Genomic DNA, 20,904 nt, shown 5'->3' with positions numbered 1-20,904 from the left:
CACAGGAGAAATTGTAGATTTCTGTTGGGTTTTTTTTTGCTAAGCTGGATCCACAGCCCTGCAGTTGCTGAGGATTTAGTTCCATATCCCACATGCATCTTTCCATCAGAGTAGAACCAGCATCAACAGCATCGTATTGGATAGACTGCAGTTTAGGGTGCACACGTAAGAAATAATCAAGCCAGCCAGGCAGAATATGATACATAGACCATATTTTGAAACGGACGGTCTTCAACAGCATATGGCATTTTGCTTCAAATTATGGGTTTCGTGGAAGCATATTCCAAATTAGATTTGTTTTTAAAGGGCTTTGTGTTTTTTCACTCACATAATAGGGCAAAAGGGCAGTTTCACTTCATGTTTTTTCTTCTTATTTGCCTGCAAAAAAAAAAAAAAAAAAAAAAAAATGATGGCTGATTTATTCTCCCTATTTCTATGAAACCAAAACACAATTCTGCTATGATAAAGATTTTCCACTTAAAAGACAAGCTTCCTTCGTTATCAATCAGTCGCGTGCCTGAATGTCGTCTCTCCGTGTACCCTACTTGTAGCTGTTGGTTTATTCTTCCCCAGCGGCATTTCTGAAATATTATTTAGCGGTAAAAAAAAAAATTGTTACAGGCAGTAGCGGGAGGAAACCGGAGTAGCAGGCGTATTAAGTGGCGCTAGATGGAAAAGTCCTGCTGAATGGAAGGAAAACATAGCGCTTCCTGAGTTCGCCCTGCCGTGCGCTGTCCAAACCTGCCGTTGTGTACTTTTCTAGTTACCAGCGTCTCCTCCTCGACACCCCCTCCCCTCGCGCCTGCCGCGCGGGTCCTGCTCTTTCTTCACCGCAGTTCCTCGAATTCTCCTCACGAGCGCGTTTCCCCTAAACCCGCTGGATTATCCCGCGGCGGAAAGTCTGCTCCCTCTGCTGCTGACTAGTCGTCTCCCGGTGCTCCCGTTTTTATTTTTTAATATTTTTTTAAGCTCCCTTCTCCCGTTTTTTCCCCCCTGCGTTTTCCACCACCACGATTGACTAACAACCACACTGTAATCACAGAAAGGTCACACTTTCCCCACATTTCCATCTCAGATGTTTTGGATGAAATTGTGATCATTTCAGGTCAGGTTTTTAGGCAGAATTGTGGACATTCTGCTTCTAGATCAGGGGTTTTCAAACTTTTTCTAAACCGGGGACCCCCTACCCAGACTCAAAGGTATCCAGGGGATCTTCATCATTAACTTAAAATGGGTTATATCAAAAAAAAAAAAAAAAAGTATTATATTTTGAAATAGTTTCTAAAATCAATACATAGTAGTTGCATGTCAAATCTGGCCAGGGACCCCCTACAGTACTTTTAAGGACCCACAGGGGTCTGCGGACCCCCTGTTGAAAACCCAGGCTCCAGACCTGAAGAACACACACAGAGTCAGAGCAAGAGAGAGGGAGAGGTTGACGGGGGGTTAGCGGGGGGTTAGCAGCGGGGGGGGGGGTAACCCGAGTGGCTCCCTGTAAACTCCCCCTGCTTCTGTTCTCCCGTTTCAGTGATGGGCCCCAAAGGCCTCCGTTTGCTCCGGGCCCTGGAGGACTCCCTCCAGGTGGAGTGGGACCCCGTGAGGGGGGCGGAGTACTACGCGCTCACCTACCACCCCAAGGGGAACCAGCGCGCCTTGCAGCGTGTCAAAGTGCCAAACACCCAGAATTCCTACCTGATCACCGGCCTGGTCCCCGGGGTGACGTACGTTGTGCAGGTGCACGCTGTGATTAAGGAAATCAGCAGCGAGGCTAACAGACTGGTGGCCAGCACTGGTGAGTAGGAGGTTTTTAGCACAGACCAAGCCCTGATGGTTTTTTGTATTTCAGCATGTTTGTTTTCTCATATTGTTGCAGTGTCCGCAAACATAACCTCTGGGTTTCTGAATCCGGGGAACATGCCTGCATCCTTAGAGGAAACGGGCTGCTTGAGAGTTTTTGTGAACACCGTTGTCCAATGAAACGCGCCGACAATTAATTTTTGGAATGTGCTGATGTTCAGAAGCTTGTCACTGTGGATCGTAATGTTCCCAAATAAGCAAAAATGTTTACAAGAACGGTTTGTTTTATCGCTTCAATAAAATACTGATTTAGATGTATCACAGCACAGCTCTAGAGAAAGGACTGTCTCCACTATAAACTATGATATTATTATTGGGCTGGTAAAACAAAGTCCACAAAGACTGCCTAATGTTCAGTAATAATAATAATACAAAATAAACGGCTGGGCTTTATTTCAAATATTGAAAAATATTTAAACCCGTTGAAATATGAATGAATTCATACAATTTAATCCCTTGCATTCAGCAGCTGATGAAAAACAATGAGAATTTCTATTACTCTCAGTTGTCAATATGGCAAGAGGCAGATAGTAAATTGTTGAATTTGTTCCCTGTGGTGAAAATTGGCACATTAATATTGAAAATTGACAGAGTACTGATAAATATTTTACAGTACTTGCAAAAGTAAATGTATTTTTTTAAATAAAAGGATGTCTACATACGTTTACAGAGGAGAAAGAATGCTGGAATTCCTGCGTTCTAGGTTCTCAATCTCAATCTTAAACCATGCTTACATTTCATTAACTTAATAGGAACAACAGCCAAGGATAGTTGCATGTCAACCGATCTGTACAAAACCACCTATATAAAACTCTTTTTTTTTCTAACAACAACATTGGCGACGTTAAATTTTACAGCGCACAAAAGCATGACATAATGTCTTAGCGTGGCCAAGGCTACCTTTAGCTGCAATGTTGTGATCGTTTTAATTGTTAGTAGTCTTATTACATGATGCTTTCATATATTAATTTCAGTGTTGCCAGCAGATTCTGCACCTTTCCTGTGTCCCCTTGGCTTATGGAGCCTGGGGTTACGCCTAATTGCCTTCATTTCACTCCCAGTTAATCCGGACAGAAGGCGTTGCGGACATTTTACGGAAATTATAGCGGGTTGTAGATTTGCAGAAGGCCCCCAGTGTTAAAAGGGTTTGGCTTGTTAAGTGGTTAGCCATATGATCTCCCGCTACATTGCATTCCCATCTGGGCCGGGGGAAACGTGCGGACCGTCTGCGGATGACAGACCAGTCTCCCTTTCTGTGGGGGCACCGGCAATTTATGGTTACACAAGGAACATGACACTTCAAATGTTATTTTTCCATTTTTGAGATGTGCAAATTATTTTTTTGTGTGTGTATCTGACAATAGTGTTTTGGGCACTCATGCATTCACAAATAGTACTTATAGATATAGTAGATATGTGCTGTTTCTGGATCACAAAAATTCCTAATAAATATATATATATTTAAGATCCTTTGATTAAAACCAGACCTTTAGTCTTTAGTCTTGTTTCCTGCAACCAAAATCTAATTCTGGCTCTACTAACAGAATACTTTTTGTCTCATCTGTCTTACTGTACAATAAGAGCACCAGTTTACAATACGTTTTCAAAATCATCATAGCAGAGCTACACTTTGAAGCGCGCTTTCGTGAATGGGCAAGGTCCCGTCGAACAATGCTTTCATAAAATTGAGCAGCATGCCTTAACGTACCAGCCCCATTGAGTGTTGTTCTGAGTGCCAGCCTCTTTCCCTCCACCCAAACGAGCGCTGTCACGTTTAGCGTCTAGCGTCCTCCCGCGCGTGAAACGCAGACAGGAAGTAGAATGCAATGTCACGCCCCCCCTCCTCTCCGCGCAGTGGTCTCCTCGGTGGACGGCGTCCGCGTGCTGGGGCAGACCGAGGACACCATCCAGGTGGACTGGCAGAACCCGGCGGCCGAGCTCGACCACTTCCGGCTGACCCACAGCAGCCCGGAGGGGCAGGAGGAGGAGGAGGAGGTCCCCAGGAGCCAGGAGGCCCGGACCAAGCACACCATCATAGGTAATGCGTGACTCGACCCGTCTCCCAGCGATATTGCCAGAGCTCCCTAAGATGCAGTGTTAATTCAACTTAATGCAAGATTTGTATGAGTCTAATAGGGTCTAAACGGGGGTCTACAATAATATGGTCCATGACAGTTAAACACATTCTGTCCAATCTATGATTGAGGCATTGACCAGAGGTTTTTTATCCTAAACGGCTGACAGAAGGTATATTTAACACGGATAGAAAACCACCACTACGGCTAAGCGAAGAGATAGATAGACCATTCCTCGATCCAGCAACTTCATCCACTGGCTTAATAAATCAAACACTGAGTCTGACGTGTTTTCAGTGTTCTTCAAACGTCAGAATGCTTTACAGTGGTCCCGGGGCAGAGCCAGTTGTTTTCGGATACTATCCTCAAGCGCTCCGGCAGAGACGCACGCACGCAGTCGTGAGACATCAAACGGCTCGTCCCTCTCCGGCGCGGTCGCCGTGACTGTCACTCACGGGAGTCTTTTTCGTGTGTCGCAGGTCTCCATCCGGGGACGGAGTACCACATCACGGTCCAGGCCATCCGAGGCGCGTACGAGGGGAAGGCGTCCTCCGTCACCGGGATCACGGGTGAGTCGCTTGGAAAAGCCGTTCATTTTTCGACAGGGCGAACGCTAATATATATACGAGAAGACTCCCCCCCGCACCCATTCACTCTGTTCGGGTGAATTCTTTCATAAAGGGGAATGATGTCTGAATCAGGGGGAGCCCGTCATGCCAAACTTGTGCCTTTCAGGATGGTGATTGGTTAAAGTCAGAAGGTTGTAAAAAAAAACATGGCCATAATGATAAGCAGCCTGGCTCAGGCACCAGTCCACAGGCACCAGCCATTATTGCATTTTCACCTTTTCCATTAATTTCATCAACATGTCGACTAGATCCAGTAAATCGTACCATGTAACCTCGAAATTGAGTTTTTCTTGTTTTCTGACAATGAACATTCAAGTTGTAATGCGCCTAAGTATTTCTTGTTTTTTTTTTCTTTTTTCATAAACATAATAAATAGACAAAAAAAAAAAATCATCAAATGAGTTTTTGTAAACCTCAGCGCCCCCGTCTCGTATTTCTCCCGTCGACACAAGTCAGCTTAACTGCCCTCCTGACTGAAAGAATAAAAGTCCAGAGTAAATCCAATTTTTATTTCACCTGGGATGATTCCAAGGTGGGCAATTCTCTTTATCGGCTCTGTCCTGATTAATTTAAAAAAAAAGGCCAACGACAACAAACTAGCTATGGTGTCGCCTCGCTGCCAAGATAATCCCCTTTCATTCGCTGCGGAATGAGTATCAGCCTCTAATTGCGTTTCAGCTTGGAGGTCAGCAGGAAGACAGAGCCTTCAGAGTGTATTTATGAGGGGGGGGGGGCGATTCTCCCCATCGCCTTGTCCTGCTTCTCGCGCTCGTCTCCCCGACAGCGCCTTTGTTTCGGGGCTTCGGGGGCTACAGTGAATGATTTTTTTCACTCGGGAGCTTAAATCAAATTTAAGCGAGCGGGAGGGGGGGCCTCGCCCACGACCCCCCGTCTCTTCCCCAAAGAGCCGAACTGCTCGGTGAGAAAGAGGCGGCTCGTCTCCGCTGGCCTTCCTGGAAACCCGCGCGCCCGCCGCCGCTCGAAGGGCCCGGGGTGGCGCTGAAGGTTATGTTTTCGCGACGAGGCGAGAACGGATTTTTAAGAGAGTCCTCCTCGTGGGTCGACGGACGGCTCCTCCTCCAGTTACGGGCGCTGTTTTCGACGTGCGTGGAGGAGCGCCCGCGGTCGCGGGTCGAACCCCGGACCGCGCCGGCGCCGACCGCGCCTCCTCGTATCGGTGCGAGATCCTCACGGTCCGTTTCGGTACACGGATGCGAAGGCAGGCCCGGCGGCTGCCAGGGCATTCGCGGGGCTTCTCTGTGCTTTTCAGCAGGGCGGAGTTTTTTTGGGTTTTAAAGCGCGCATGTGGAAATCGAAAGCCTGCCGCACAGGGGGCTCTCCCCTCGCTGCCGAGGCCCGTCTGTGAAAGCAGACGAGAAAACGCGCTGCCGTAATTTGACGGCCACTGTTATGGAGCTACTTCAATTAGCGAACGCCTCCTCCTCTCCTCGGCGAGTCGCGAATAACAGCCCCCCCCTCGCTTCGACGGCCGTCCGCCGTTAGCGGCTGAAGGGAAATGGGCTTTTCGGTGCCCCCCCCCCCCCCAGGACGTTAGTGACCTAATGTTCGGCTCGCCTCGCGTCGCCTTCCGATGCCTCGGTGTGATTTTCTTAAGCCTGGCCCTCCGGCGTGGATACTATAAATCTGCGTCTGATGAACGGCAAGGCCGGGCCGCGGTCCTCCAGGCTTCCGCTGGGCTGTCCCTCCGCCAGGACAGTAGTGAGACGTGAAAGAGGATACGGAGGCAGCGGGACAAGCTAAACCGACGGAGCGACTGTTCCGCAGCGGCTGCTGGGGATTTGGGAATGTTGTACGCGCAGACCGTGCGTCCGCTGGTGTGGATTAGTCAAATCCACGCAGTTTCGGAGGAGCCACAACAAACAAAAAACAGCATGTTTGATTTTTCTTTTTCGTTTAATAGGGCCTTCAGATCTGTCGAGCCCCCCTTGCGCGAATCCTGGCCTTGGCTAGTCTAGTCGTTTATAGCTAAGACGTTGCACCACAGGATTCAGCTTCTTTCATTTTTGAAGTGCTTCTTGACCTATCCCCCCTTGCGATTAAAAAGGAAATTTTCCCCTGTTTTGCACTACTCTTATATAAAGCCTTTGTGGAAGCACACAGCAGAAGCATGATGGATGGCAGTATTTCAAAGGCACCTGTGTACCATCAAGGCTGAAGTAAAAAACCTATGAAATATGTAAGGATGTATTGATGGTACTCACAAAATATACATAGAAAAATAAATAAATAAAGTGCCTACTTGCTGTGCAGTTTATTTTGTAATACACACATCAGCTAGTGGCTTAACGATTGTACAAAGTTTATCCCCTAACGTGTTTCTCACCACTGTAAAATAACTGCAGATCTAAAAGCTGCCAAATTCTACAAGAGTTTCCAAGAAAAGACTACCTTTCTTCTTGAAGATTCAGTTTTGTTGAGTTCTTCAAGAACTTGGCCACATTGAAAACCTTTTCTTTGAGTATCTTTGAGGCTCTGAGTGTGACCTTGTGGTATGTTTGTCGCACATGTTTTTGCAGACTGTGGATGTGCGACGAGTCCAAATTCTGTGAGTAGTGCCACACATACCACCAGGGGGGGCCGGCGATACAGTTAACTGAGAGTTAGGAGCCGTTGGAATTGATAGGCCTCTGAAGACAAACGACTGCTGGAAAAAAAACATGGAAATGTTTGAAAGGACATTCACTTGGACTTTCACTTGTAGCTGTCATCGTATGGTCAGGACCTCTCAACAAGAACAATCTCTGGGTTCCTCCATGTACCTTTAGGCCTGAGGGATAAGCTGTTCTGTGCCGACGAGAACCAAAACCTTGTGTACGCGGAGTCACTGCCTGGCAAAAGGGAAGTCCTTCACGCACACAAAGGGAAGCTTGTCTTTTAAGGTTACCACAGAAATGCAGACCACCACCACCCCCCCAGCCCGAAAACTGCTGATGTGTTCAAGCAGCCGAAACCGCAGCTGGGAACGGAGGTTAAACCTGGGGGGGGGGTGTGGGGGGTTGCGGTCGTCTGCATTTCTGGTTGATAAGTAAGGGAACCTCGGGAGGCCTTGGTGATGGCCTCTTGCTTTGTGAGGTAACGGTGCCACCTCGCCTCTCGGGCAGGTCTTCGATCCTTCCGTCGGGTTTGATTCGTTCACTCGTGTCGCCCCGCTCGCGGTTTTCGCACCTCGCCACACACGTGAGCCCCGCGAGGGGTCTCCTTATTTTTTGGAGAAGGCTTCGCCACTGGCCTAGAATAGAATCAGCGTATCAGCGACGCGTGGACCCCCCCGGCGTGTTTTAGACGCCTCGTTCTTCAGCCTTCGCAAAATGAACGGCTCGGTGACATCTCGCAGACCTTGGATGAGTCGCAGTGGAATAGCCTAAATGATGATTGCTTTTGCATGCCTTTTCGTTTCCTTCCCCCTATGTTACATGGTTGCTTGCTTCCCTCCAATGACCCCTAATGCTGCCCGTTATCACATCAAACCGCCCCCCCACCCCATTCTTCCTCCCCGCTGGCTCTCTTCTCCTTTCTTGCCTCTGCGACAGCATTTTCCTTTAATATCCCTCTCTGCAGACGGACTCCATCTATTTTACAGTGTGTCAACGTTCGCTTTTTCAATTTGACGGAACAAAGTCTTGGGCCGTATTAGACGGATACGGTTCACTGCCTCGGTTTAGCTTAGGTCAGTAATCCTCAGTCCTGACCCTGTCCAGCCGCAGTGTTCGCCAGGTTTATGTTCTCGCCGTGAGATCAGAAACCGATTCAGACCCAAGAAGCGCGGCGACCTTCCTTAGCTATGTAATCAACTGCTCGAGTGTTGAGTAACAAAAAGGCCAGCAGACCCTTTGGCTCTCCAGGACTAGAATTGAGGACCACTGGCTTAAGTGTTTATAAGCCATCTTAGCAAGATGTCTGCGTAGCAATTATAAATGGAAGACCTGGCATCCTTTCATTGCCATCAAACTCAGAATCCAGTAGCACTGTCATAGAGTCACATTCTTATGTTTAACATTATATCAATATACTGAGGTCATTATCCTCCTTCCAGCTGAATCCACACCACACAAGTGAATTCTGTAAACATGATTGAGCCAAGCTTGGGCTGGGGAGTGGCTTGATGACCAGCTGGCAAAAGTTGTTTATTTATATTCCCATGTCCCAGAAAAGGCTCTTCTAGGATTTGGGAACACTATTGGAAATATTTCCGCTCAGCTTGACCAAGAACATTTCTTTTGTTTTTTCTACTCATATTGTACTGGTCACTGTAGTTTCACTCAGAGTGGTGAAAAAAAAGGAACTAAACCACTTATTTAACATGTCAATCCCTTAGAATTAGACGCCCCCACCAACCTGGTGACCAGGGAGGTGACAGAGGACACTATCACTGTGACGTGGGACAAGGTGCATGCCAACGTTGACGGCTACGTGATCAGCTACACCTCCGCTGATGGCACCACCCGGGAGATCCCAGTGGGGGCGGACAGCGCCTCCTACAGGCTGACCGGACTGCGGCCCGGAGTCGCCTACACCATCTCCATCTGGGCTGTGAAGGGCTCCCGCACCAGCAGGAAGACGTCCACGCAGGCCGAGACAGGTAACCTCCGGCGCTGGTGTCCGAGGGCTTGGCACTCTTCCTCGCACCGAGCTTTTAAAAAGCGTTTCCTCCCGGACGCCTGTCACTCCACCTCTCTTTGAGGATCGGCTGGGATTTGCATAATTTCTTCTCCCCGCGTGTATCTGGGCTCCCAGATAACGGCCGCCTCCATTGTCGGGGGTCTTCAAGCGGCGCTCTGCCGACTCCCCCCTTTTTCTGGCAGAAGCGCTCAATGAGGGGGATTAGCGGAGAAAAACGTCTCCCTGCATCATTCCCTCCGCCCTCGACTCCGGCGCGAGGCCGGGTTTCAAATCCTCCGGCTCGCGCGCGTTCATTATAGCGCAGCCGACTTTAGCTTCCCGCTCACCCTACCCTGGGCCCTCTTCCGTCATTTTCCATTATTCTCCTCGTCACCTTTGTATTTTCCCGCAAATCGGTCATGTGCGGGTCTCGCTGGGCCTGAGTTATCCCGTGATGAAGTTAGGTGGTCGCATTTTCATAACGGAGGAGAATCTTCACACCTGCAATGTATTCGTAAATGAGAATAACCCACTTTTTGCTCTTGCTCAGTTGAAGCCTTGTCATTCAACAGTTGGTTGGGCGTTGAGTGCCATTCGACATTGCCATTGTCGTCTGTTTGGATGTTTGTGAGCCTATTTTCCCCATGAAGACACAAGCCTATCCAGAGATACTCAGTCCCTACCAGTTGGCAAAGACTTTCTATAATGGTGTTCAGACACCAGAGCTACCTAGAATTGATTTCAAGTACGCGTGTGTATCTTGAGAGTGCCATTAGTCCTCCAACACACTTTGACGACCTTGCTTTCAGGTTGCTGGTCTCAAGTGTACTTGATTGATAGATATTCAGAATTTTAATGTTTATAAGAGCTTTGTGATTCTTCTGCAAGTGAGATTTAAATTTTTTATATTTTTGTTATTTTCAGTACAAATCAGTAAATTCTTCAAATTAATTAATCTCTTCTGCTGTAACGTGACCACAGCTGTGACAAAGCATCTGGATAGCAATTGACATTATTAATTATGTTTCCAGTACAGCAAAATGCAACGTTAAAGTCAAATTTATAGTTTACAGTTCTGTGTTACTTACTTAATTGGAGAGGGCCTTATGGTCCTAAAAATGAAAGCTGGTTAACTTAATAGAAAAAATGAAACAAACCATACATCTTCCACTGGTGACATCACATTTAGCAGGTGAAGAATGGAGGACAATTCATAAGTTCTCCAGCATATTGTTTATCAAATGCCTATGAGAGTGTCTCTGTACAAAACTCTATACAAATAAATAGCCTAAAAACGTACCATAAATAAGTGAATAAGACGCAACCGAGAATAAACCCAACATCTTGCTTTTAAGCAGAGCTGTGCCGTTATATATCACCGTTTGCATCACAAGGACACAAGCAGACCCCTGGTGGCAGTCCGAGGTCGTCCATTTTTCTGCCTGTCTTCGCGCTGTCGCCGGGGGGAACCTTGGCCGTCACTCAGGCCCCCGCGCTGACGCGCCCGTCTTGCTCGAGTGACTCGGGTCGGCTCTGGACGAACCCAGAGGGTTTAGCTTGCGGCGCCGGGGAAGAGCTGTGGAGTCATCCCTTTAGTGCTCAAAGAGAGATTATCCTCAGGAACTGCAATCCGTTTCTCCGTTTTCATGTGAGCGTGGTGTGTCCTGGAGATGGCTGACCTGTCCTTTAGGGCACGGGAGGTTTGCAATCTTTTCGACTGTTTTCAACCTTTTCTGATCTGGGGACCCACACCCAAGCTCCAAGTCATCCAGCGGACCCCAAACCATAAGTTTAAAAGGGGTTATAGCTGACCGGACACCCCCTACAGTTCCTTCAATCACCCCCAGGAGACCCTCTGTTGGTCTAGGGCCTTTTTTTAAGGATGAAGATGCCTTTACTCAGCAACCTTGGGAATCAAGCTACGGATGGGGATAACTAGGACTATCTTTGACAGATGAGGTTTCCTTTCTCTGCAAACCAAGTTTCGTACATGTTCTAAAATTGCATTTTGCCTGGTTTGACTTCATGGCTCGATGTAAATGTTACTAATTTTGTTCTTCGCCGTTTTAATCTTCCACAGCATGTGTGCATGCACTTATAAGTGCTGCAAGTTGTCCTGGATAACAGCATCTGTTTAGCATTATCCCATTATCACCAGCAGTACCACCACAGATTCTGAACGCTCACCAAATGTTCTGCTTCAGTGTTCCTTCCGTTCTCTCTGCTTGTTTTAATACAGTACAGAATATACTTTACCGCAGTATCTTTCTTGGTCGTAGCACTTAATTTTCAGAAGATGCATCAAATAGTTTTTCTTTACTTGACCAATAGGGAGGCAGGAATTTAAATGTTTAAGAGTACAGTGCTGATTATCTGGTGTGTCAGTAGAATCTATGGTACTACTATTTCTACTATTTGTAGCATTTTTAGGACTACTACCAGTCTTACTACTCCTAAAATAATTTTGATTAGAGCAACATTTAAACAAGAAAATATAATAAGAGCAAGAAGCTGTAGTTGGATAAATGAGTAAGAAAAGTAAAAAAAAGTAATACAAATAAAGCATTAACAATATATTAAAAATCAATTTTAGTAAATCATAATTCGGTGAGGTGGAAAAATAATACATTGTAAATTAAAATAATTGATATTGCTTCACTAAAACAAACGGTCAAAGAAAAATACCAGCTGGCCCTGACAAGAAATACAGTACCTACAGTTACAAGTCACCTTCTACCAGTCATCCAGATATGATCATATCGTTGCCACAATGTGAATGTACCGTTCCTCAGCGCTAGACGCTCCCACTAACCTGGTGACCAGGGAAGTGACAGACGACACCGCCACTGTGACGTGGGACAAGGTGCGGGCCGACGTCGACGGCTACGTGATCAGCTACACCTCCGCTGATGGCTCCAGCCGGGAGATCCCAGTGGGGGCGGACAGCGCCTCCTACAGGCTGACCGGGCTGCGGCCCGGCGTCGCCTACACCGTCTACGTCTGGGCTGTGAAGGGCTCCCGCGCCAGCAGGAAGACGTCCACGCAGGCCGAGACAGGTCCATAACTTACCGTATAAATCACGCATCGATCGGAGTTCAAACAGAGGCTTGTTTTGTTTGCCTTTGAACCCAATCTCCCAAAGAGCAGGCACAGTGGGCTGTTTAAAAATGAGAGCCTATACATTTTTTTTCTAGGTTATAACTCTAAAATCTAAACATAAATCTGTTTAAAGCTTTTTCAACCCGGATTTAAACCTAATAAGACATAGAATTAATTTCTGAGGGAATTTTATTTTAACGTCAGGTCACATAGTGTGTGAACAGAACGTTCCAGAATAACTGTTTGTATGTCTATTCTCATTTTCAGAAATAAAATAACCTTTCAGTCAGGAATAAGCTGTGCCAAATGCAGCATAACAATACATTAATACTCGAGAGCAGATTTCATACATTTGCCCCTTTTTTATTTTTCATTTAACCAAAAAAAGTATATCACTGGTTTTAAACAGCAATTCTAAATACAAACTTTTCTAGCTATATATGTATGTTTGACCTGTCAAAATATTTTATAAAAGTGTTTTATTTAGTGGTTTTCAAACATTTATCAAATGTTTCCAACATACAGCTAATATTTCCTGCACTAAAAATGCTTAATTAATTTCCTTTTTTTAAAAACCTTTATGGAAATCAAATGCACTTCTAGGCACGTCACAACTTTAAAATGATCTCTGTCATGTGGAGCCTATGGAAAGCATACAAGTCTGCAGCTACTTCTCTTCATTCTGTGATCCTGTGACATTTTTTAGTTAAATGTTGGATAAAAATGAATATATTTAGTTATAGCATTAAAAATACATGGTAAAAATATAAATGTATCATATGTTGCATTTGGCATTCAAAACAGGAAAACGTTATTTAGTCTTTTTAAAGATGTTTTGAAAGTCTAAATTCTCAAAGGTAGGGACAGCTGAGAGGAACATGAAGTAATATCAGGCTTGTAATTGAGCATCCAAGCCATTATGCTAATATATTAAAATGGCGCCTGTACCAATGGCTGTTCAGAGCTGGACGCTCCCACTAACCTGGTGATCAGGGAGGTGTCAGAGGACACCGCCTCTGTGACGTGGGACAGGGTGCGGGCCGAAATCGACAACTACGTGCTCAGCTACACCTCCGCTGATGGCTCCAGCGAGGAGATCCCAGTTGGGGCGGAGGGCGCCTCCTACTGGCTGAGTGAACTGCGGCCTGGAGTCGTCTACACCGTCTACATCTGGGCAGTGAAGGGCTCCCGCACCAGCAGGAAGACGTCCACAGAGGCCGAGACAGGTCCATAACTTGTCTAAATATTCGAATGTAAAAAGATCTACGGGGTGGTCTCACAAAGTTTAAAATAACAATGTTAATAATAATAATAATAATAATGTCTGAAACTTAGTTTTCATAAGAGCCATGTTGGTTTTTTTTAAAAAAGCCACTGTGGCACAAGTGTGCAGTAAAATCTAACAAAATAATATGTAACAATATTTAGATTTCAAGAAGGATGAAAAAGCATAGAGAACATGAGTGGACTTATGTCTCTTGAGTGCCATGTTTAAAAAAGATAAAACAGGCTTGCTTGTAGGCTACTTTGAGGGTCTAAATGATACATTTAAAATAAAACTGCTATAACTATGTGCAGTTCAAACATGCATGTTTCTTTTATAACTCCCCATTTTTATTAATCTCTTTCCATGCTGTGTGTATGAGAATTGAAGGGAAGGAGACGCATGCTTCTAGTTATTTATACAGGTGGCTATTGTCAGTGACATGTAATGACATTTCCTTCATGTGCGCAATGCAAGGATCTTATATTGGCTATGTGTGCACTATGCGCTGATTGGTTTCACCAGAATATATTTCTGAATGAAGCTTATAGAGTGTATCCAAAGACAATTTCCATCAAGGTAGTTGACTCATTTAAAATCCGTCAACCTTCTTTCTCACGCAGAAAGAAAAAAAAACATGGCTTAAAACATCCACATACACATACATGCTTATATTTAAAAATTTTGGATGAAAATATATTTAGATTTCTGCTTCTCTTTGTGAGTCAGCATGTCACTGGCAAATAGAAGTAACCCAATATGATCCATCACGCAACATCACTCATTGCTGGAGTCAAATGTGCTATTAATACATCCCCATAGCATGTACCGATTCATCATTTGCTATTTTATACTAACGGCTCTTCAGACTTAGACGCTCCCACTAACCTGGTGACCAGGGAGGTGACAGAGGACACCGCCACTGTGACGTGGGACAAGGTGCGGGCCGACGTCGACGGCTACGTGATCAGCTACACCTCCGCTGATGGCTCCAGCCGGGAGATCCCAGTGGGGGCGGACAGCGCCTCCTACAGGCTGACCGGGCTGCGGCCCGGAGTCGTCTACACCGTCTACGTCTGGGCTGTGAAGGGCTCTCGTGCCAGCAGGAAGACGTCCACACAGGCCGAGACAGGTCCATAACTACACACGTTTAATTTAAATTGGAGCAAAATCAGTGCAGTATAATGGTAGCGGAACCGAGCTTGTAACCTGACGGGTTACAAGGTTCTCGGGTTCGAATCCCAGGCAGGATGCTGCTGATGTACCCTGACCTGAATTGATTCAGTATATTTCCAGCTGTATAAATGGATGCCGTGAAAAAAAAAAAAAAAATCAAAAATCTGTTTGAGGCTTTCTGGATAAGAGAGCCTGCTTAAATAGCCTGTTATTAAAATCAGAGGCATAACATTTTTAATGGGATGGTTCTAAATTATGGACCTTTAACCCTCTGGAGTATCAGACAAAAAAAGTGTTCATAACTATTTATATTTTTCTTTTGAAAGGAAGAAAAAAAGCTGGTAAATAGTGCTTGTGACAACTTTTTAAATTTGAGTGACTGAGACAGGTCTAAAGACACACGATGGTCTAAATCTAAGAATAAAGTGGGGGAAAAAGACAGCATTCAGATACTAATCATTTTTATATCTTCTTTTATTTAATTTTATATCCTCAATTAAAAATAGATACAAAAATGATTAAAATCTGCCTCTAGTGTCTTTCATACTTTATTATTTCCCTCTTTCAGGAAATGTGCATAAATTACTGAAGTATTGACACAGAGTGCAGTTTTTTCTGTGTCTAAATCTAAAAATGACTGAAATAACCTAAATCAAAAAAAAAAAAAAAAAAATTAAGAGCTTCTCTTTTAATTAACCTTTGTAATTAATCATTTGTGGTGTGTTGACATGCATGCCTCTAAAACTTTGTAAGAGTTTGTCTGTCTGTTTCTGAGTAATTCTCTGAGTGCAGTGGTGGGGTGGGGGAAAGGAGTAGGGGCAGGGGTGTGGAGTGTACTTGGGGTGGTCCAACACTGAATCCAGGTATGCAAAAGAAGCAAAGCAAGAAAGCATATTCTTTGAGGATGGCCAGCACCCCAACTGTACGATTGTACATCTTCCAGCCTGTCTGCAGCTATAAGGCATCTCTTCAGCCAGGATGTGTCCCCATACAGACAGGAATGTCCTCGTGTTAACCCCACCACAAGACCATTAATCACAATTTTCTTTGTCAATTCGAGAATTTTACTGTGCGTGAATGCGACCAAATTGCCGTGGCCTTTAATTCATTACTTGTCGATTTTTATCCTTTTCCTAGAAACCCGGTAAATAATTGGAGAATTGGACATTTTGAGGTCCATCGCCTGCATGTACCAAACCATGAAATAGTTTACACAGCGGGGGCATAAATATCGAAACAAACACAAAGCAATTAATCATCTCTAATATTTCCAAGCGGAGGAGAGCGAGCGCCTGCCCGTTGGTGCTTAAATGAGACCGATTTGCCGGAGCAGACGAATTGTTTTGAATAATCTGTTGGGCTGCCTATCTTTGACGGCATTGGGGGTAAACATTCAGAGAACTGTGTGGCTGCGTGAGTCACAAAGACAAACGTGAAAACTTCCTCTTTTTTTTTTTCTTTTTTTCTTTTCGCTCTTTGCGCATTGCGACCCTGCTCTGGCCTTCTTTCTGCCTCAGAGATCGACGCGCCCTCGAACCTCAAGGCCTCAGGCATTCAGAAGGACGCCGCGACCGTGACGTGGAAGTCCCCCCTGGCCTCCATCGATGGGTACATCCTCACGTACAGAGCGGAGGATGGAAGCGGTCAGGTAAGGTGCACTCATTCGCTGACGTGAATGTGTACTGTGTTCACCAATCTGACGCACTCGGAAGAAAGGGTTCCAGAAGGCTCCTCTGTGTCTCCACTGAGGAACCCTGTCTAGATCAAAGGTTCTAGCTCCAGGGTTCCATCTGGGAGCATTCACACTTTTCCCGCCAACAATAGAGGATTCCATAAAGAGGTTACCTTATGGAGACGAGCCAAAGAACCCGATCAGAACCATTTTTTTTTCTTCTACGAATGTACTGTATAAACATGGCATTATGTAGTAGTCAGGATAGGGATCACAGTTCTCACTGTGTCTCATAATGTCAGTGCTAAAAAACTCAACAAATACTAAGACCTGGTGGTAGAAATACTGCAGGAAAAGGTGATGTCATACGCAGTGCTTTCATAAGATACACCTTATATTTATCTTCACAACATATGGCATACTGTATAGCCACGTACAGTCCTATGTGCTTCAACATTTATTTACTCATGTCAAACATCTAAATCACCTTCACTGTAAAGAGAGCAGTCCTCATAGATGGCAATAACAGGTTGACGGCATGCTGGAAACCAATGGTCAACCATTCCAGAACACCTCTGGGAAATGCCGTTTTGACTTCAGTCAGGAATTTACGATTTAGGTTGCGAAGAATAACCGTTCGAAGGGTGTGCATCACGCCGTGTTTGCACTACATCTCTCTGTTTTTATTATGAAACAGGCTGTCTTTAAACAGTGTCAGGTCTTAATGAAGCTGAGAAAGTGAACTTGTTCAAAAACAGACACCTGTTTTTTTTTGTTGCCTTGCAGTCTCCCTTGATCCACTGCATCAGTGTTACTTGCAGCTAACACACTTTCGCACCCTTACGTACAGCAGCAATTCTAATCGAGCTCCATGGTACATAATGCTCAAAGACACAAGAACATAGACACTCAAATCACTGTCTATCTTCCACCATACAATGACATTTCACCTGTTCTTCACTCAATGAACACTGAACTCTGAAAGCATTTATTATGGGTTTGCAAGCCTCACTTATGTTACATTACAGTGCAAACACTATACCCCCCCCCCCCAACCCATTTTCTCTCAATCTCTGTAATCTTGTACTTACACTTATTCTGGGACTTAATAGTATGTTGTAGGTTTATACAGGTACACTGACTAGTGCTGCCAGTTGTGACACTGATGACCAACAGTGTAGCCAAAAATATTCATACAGGTTGGCCTATGCAGAACTAGGTGAGCCAGAGCTACCTACAGTTGGTGGGAATTCACAATAGGGTGTGATGGTTCAGCTACGAACAGGGGTGGGGCCAGGGTACTATTTTGGTGTCCGTGACCTAACCCGGCCCACCCATCTTGTGCTGAGAGCCTAAGCTTATGTTTACATTTTTGTAAGTCTCTCATTTTTTATAGCATCTGCTAAATGGCTTAATGTAAATGTATCTGTGGTACAACCCCCTGATCAAGATTGGGGTGCCCACGCGATGGTCTGCACCTGTCTGTCACGTGTACTGAAAACTGTGAGTGCCGTGGGTCTTGTGCAGGCTGTGGAGCGTCAGCTGCGAGCGGGAGAGAAGAGCTTTGGGCTGGCAGGCCTGGACATGGGGAAGAGGTACGTCGTCACCCTGCTGGCCTACAGAGGGGCGAAGAGGAGCCGTCTGGTTCAGACCACCTTCAGCACAGGTAACGAGCCGGCTGAAGCACCACCCTGCGACGGTCTACGTCTCTCCTGGAGACCTACTGTCCTGTAGGCTTTCATTTCAACCATAATCCTGCACGCCTAATAATTAGCTAATAATAATTAGCAGCTCGATGAGATCTCAAGCTGTCGAATGTGGTGTGCTTTGTTAGGGTTGGAGTGAAAGCCTACAGGAAGGTAAAATCTCCAGGAACAGGGCGGGATTCATTGCGCTACGTGGCCCGCTGAAGTATAGCCTGGACTCACTTTGGGGAGTTGGAATGTGGAGGAGATCAATATGACAGTTATTGCTAAATCTAAAACTGGCAAAGATATCAAAACCTCACTGATAATATCAAGGATGCACAATTTAAGCACTCATCGACTTTCATTCTACCGGCTTGGCTTCACTGTTTCTCACACAGATGCACATTTGCTTGTATTTCACACACAAGAGCATTGCGCACACCCACACACACACACACACACGCACTCACACAATACATACGCACACTCACACGTATACATTCACACACACTCACACAGCGTATACACACTCAAATGCACATGCACACTTTATTACGTACACACACACACACACACACGCACACACTCACACAAACGGACATGCATACACAGACAGACACATGCATTCTGGTGCTAAAGTATCACACACACACACACACACACACACACGCACACACTCACACAAACGGACATGCATACACAGACACACACATGCATTCTGGTGCTAAAGTATCACACACACACACACACACACGCACACACTCACACAAACGGACATGCATACACAGACACACACATGCATTCTGGTGCTAAAGTATCAGAAAGGAGAACAAAGTATTGTACTTCCCATCGATGCACATAAATACCTCAGCTGAGAAGGAGGTTTGATTAGTGTGTTATTTCCCTTTATCATTAGCATTAGCTCATTTCCTCTTTTGACCAGCGTTACATTGTGTCTTCCGAAGTGACGAAGCTGCAAGTGAAGATCAGGCTTTTAAAAATAAACTGATGTCCTTTTCTCTCCATTCTCTCTCTCAGTGGGCCTGGCCTACCCCTTCCCAATGGACTGCACTCAGATCATGACGAACGGGAACTCGGAAAGCGGGGTCTATACAATCTACGTCAACAACGATCGCTCCAAGCCCATACAAGTGTACTGTGACATGGCCACAGACGGAGGTGGCTGGGCCGTAAGTGGACTCCGGGCTGCTCATGGAGAGCGGCCAGCGAACACTCTCAGAATGCAGCCAGGATTAGGAAACTAATGAAGTTTTGACACTTTTGAAGAACTCTGGGCACTCCCCAGTGAGTGTGTATTTGTTTCAGGATATCCACGGTTTTGGTCCATTTAAAAAAAAGAAACATTCAATCCTTATGTTTCCACAGTCTGTGCATAGGAACACATCATTATATAATACATTTCACTACAAAGTAATTGCATGTGAAAATAAGGTCCTTTCACAGTAAAATCTGTAACTGGTCAGATTTTGACCACATCTGGATGGCTAATTAATTTGCCAGGGTTTATGTGAGAAGTCTACATGCAGTCATCCAAATTGACAGACTGGACTGGATCAGTAATTGTAATTGTGTTGGTTCTATGTATTGGGTGCTACAGAGTTAGCAAGAGCAGTGTTTTTTTTTTTTTTTTCAGTTGAATCCAAAGCGCAATGTAAATTGAATGAGCCGAATATGTGCATTGCAATTGAATGGCGGCCCTTTTGCCTTGTTCCAGGTTCTTCAGAGACGGACCTCCGGGAAGCTGGACTTCATGAAGCGCTGGAGGCAGTACGTCCAAGGCTTTGGGGACCTGACTGATGAATTCTGGCTGGGTCAGTAGCTACAAACAGTGGTCTGCTCTACACAGAAAAAGGGCTGCATTTCATAGCTCACAAGTTTCTGTGCAGTGGCTTGAAAATGTCCTCACAACGCTTCAAAAACACTGCAGTTTGACGCTGCGGTAACATTGCGAGGACATTTTGAAAACACCGCACAGAAACATCAATAGAGTTATGTGCTGGCTAAATTACCGTTGCCATTTTTATGGTTTTCAGTGAATTATGCCCCCCATTTATCACGATATTTACCTGCCAAACAGAAAATACCCCGTAGCTCATGAATCCAGCTCGCTGTGGAGTGTCATTGGTGTGTAGCCAACTCAACCTTTATTAGCTGACTCCTTTTTTTTTTGTTTTCTCTCAGGCTTAGAGAAGATTTACGAGCTGACCAACACTCCAACCCAGTATGAGCTGCGTGTGGACCTGAAGCAGGGTGCTGAATCTGCATACGCGGTCTACGACAATTTCAAACTAGCACCGCCCAAGCAGAAGTACAGGATAACCGTCGGCAACTACAGAGGAAATGCTGGTAGGTCAGCCCAGGGGTCGCAGAGAGATGACATCGTCAGTCACTGTCACTTGACTGTCGTAATTTATACGTGATTAATATTTGGAGGTACAAACTTTTCAGAAGAGTTTTAATTTTTTGAAATGACAGTCAGTGTGAAGCATTTCTAAGCGTGACCCTCTGTAGTGTAATACAGTGTGTTCTGCGATTCATCTTTAGCTAATTCAGCTAATGAAGCATTGAGTTTGTCGGGTGTCGGATGTTAAACTTGTGCATTTCTGCGCTGGGAATCTAAACCGTGGCTGATTCCCAGGGGACGCGATGACCTACCACCAGGGAAGACCCTTCTCCACGGTGGACTCGGACAACGACATCGCCCTGGGGAACTGCGCCCTGACGCATCGCGGAGCCTGGTGGTACAAGAACTGCCACCTCGCCAACCTGAACGGGAAGTGGGGGGACGTCAGACACAGCATGG

General features: G+C 45.5%; 1 protein-coding gene across 2 annotated transcripts in view; it reads left to right on the top strand.

Annotated features, from left to right (window-relative positions):
- The window catches only part of tnn (tenascin N), a 32,881-nt gene that overhangs the window by 9,150 nt on the left and 2,827 nt on the right, over nt 1-20,904 (top strand). The window contains exons 4-16 of one of the 2 annotated variants that reach the window (XM_064341671.1): nt 1,529-1,792; nt 3,713-3,895; nt 4,412-4,501; nt 8,898-9,161; nt 11,974-12,237; nt 13,243-13,506; nt 14,413-14,676; nt 16,238-16,368; nt 17,920-18,058; nt 19,119-19,270; nt 19,816-19,912; nt 20,283-20,447; nt 20,740-20,903. In XM_064341671.1, the coding sequence (XP_064197741.1) occupies nt 1,529-1,792; nt 3,713-3,895; nt 4,412-4,501; nt 8,898-9,161; nt 11,974-12,237; nt 13,243-13,506; nt 14,413-14,676; nt 16,238-16,368; nt 17,920-18,058; nt 19,119-19,270; nt 19,816-19,912; nt 20,283-20,447; nt 20,740-20,903 (2,441 nt within the window). The remainder of the gene's footprint in view (nt 1-1,528; nt 1,793-3,712; nt 3,896-4,411; nt 4,502-8,897; nt 9,162-11,973; nt 12,238-13,242; nt 13,507-14,412; nt 14,677-16,237; nt 16,369-17,919; nt 18,059-19,118; nt 19,271-19,815; nt 19,913-20,282; nt 20,448-20,739; nt 20,904) is intronic. The other variant, XM_064341672.1, reaches the window with a different exon arrangement.

This window comes from Anguilla rostrata, chromosome 6, assembly GCF_018555375.3.
Source record: "Anguilla rostrata isolate EN2019 chromosome 6, ASM1855537v3, whole genome shotgun sequence".
Classification (NCBI taxonomy): Eukaryota; Metazoa; Chordata; class Actinopteri; order Anguilliformes; family Anguillidae; genus Anguilla; species Anguilla rostrata.
The sequence above is the reverse complement of the archived record's forward strand: the minus strand, read 5'-3'. Positions and strand labels throughout refer to the sequence as shown.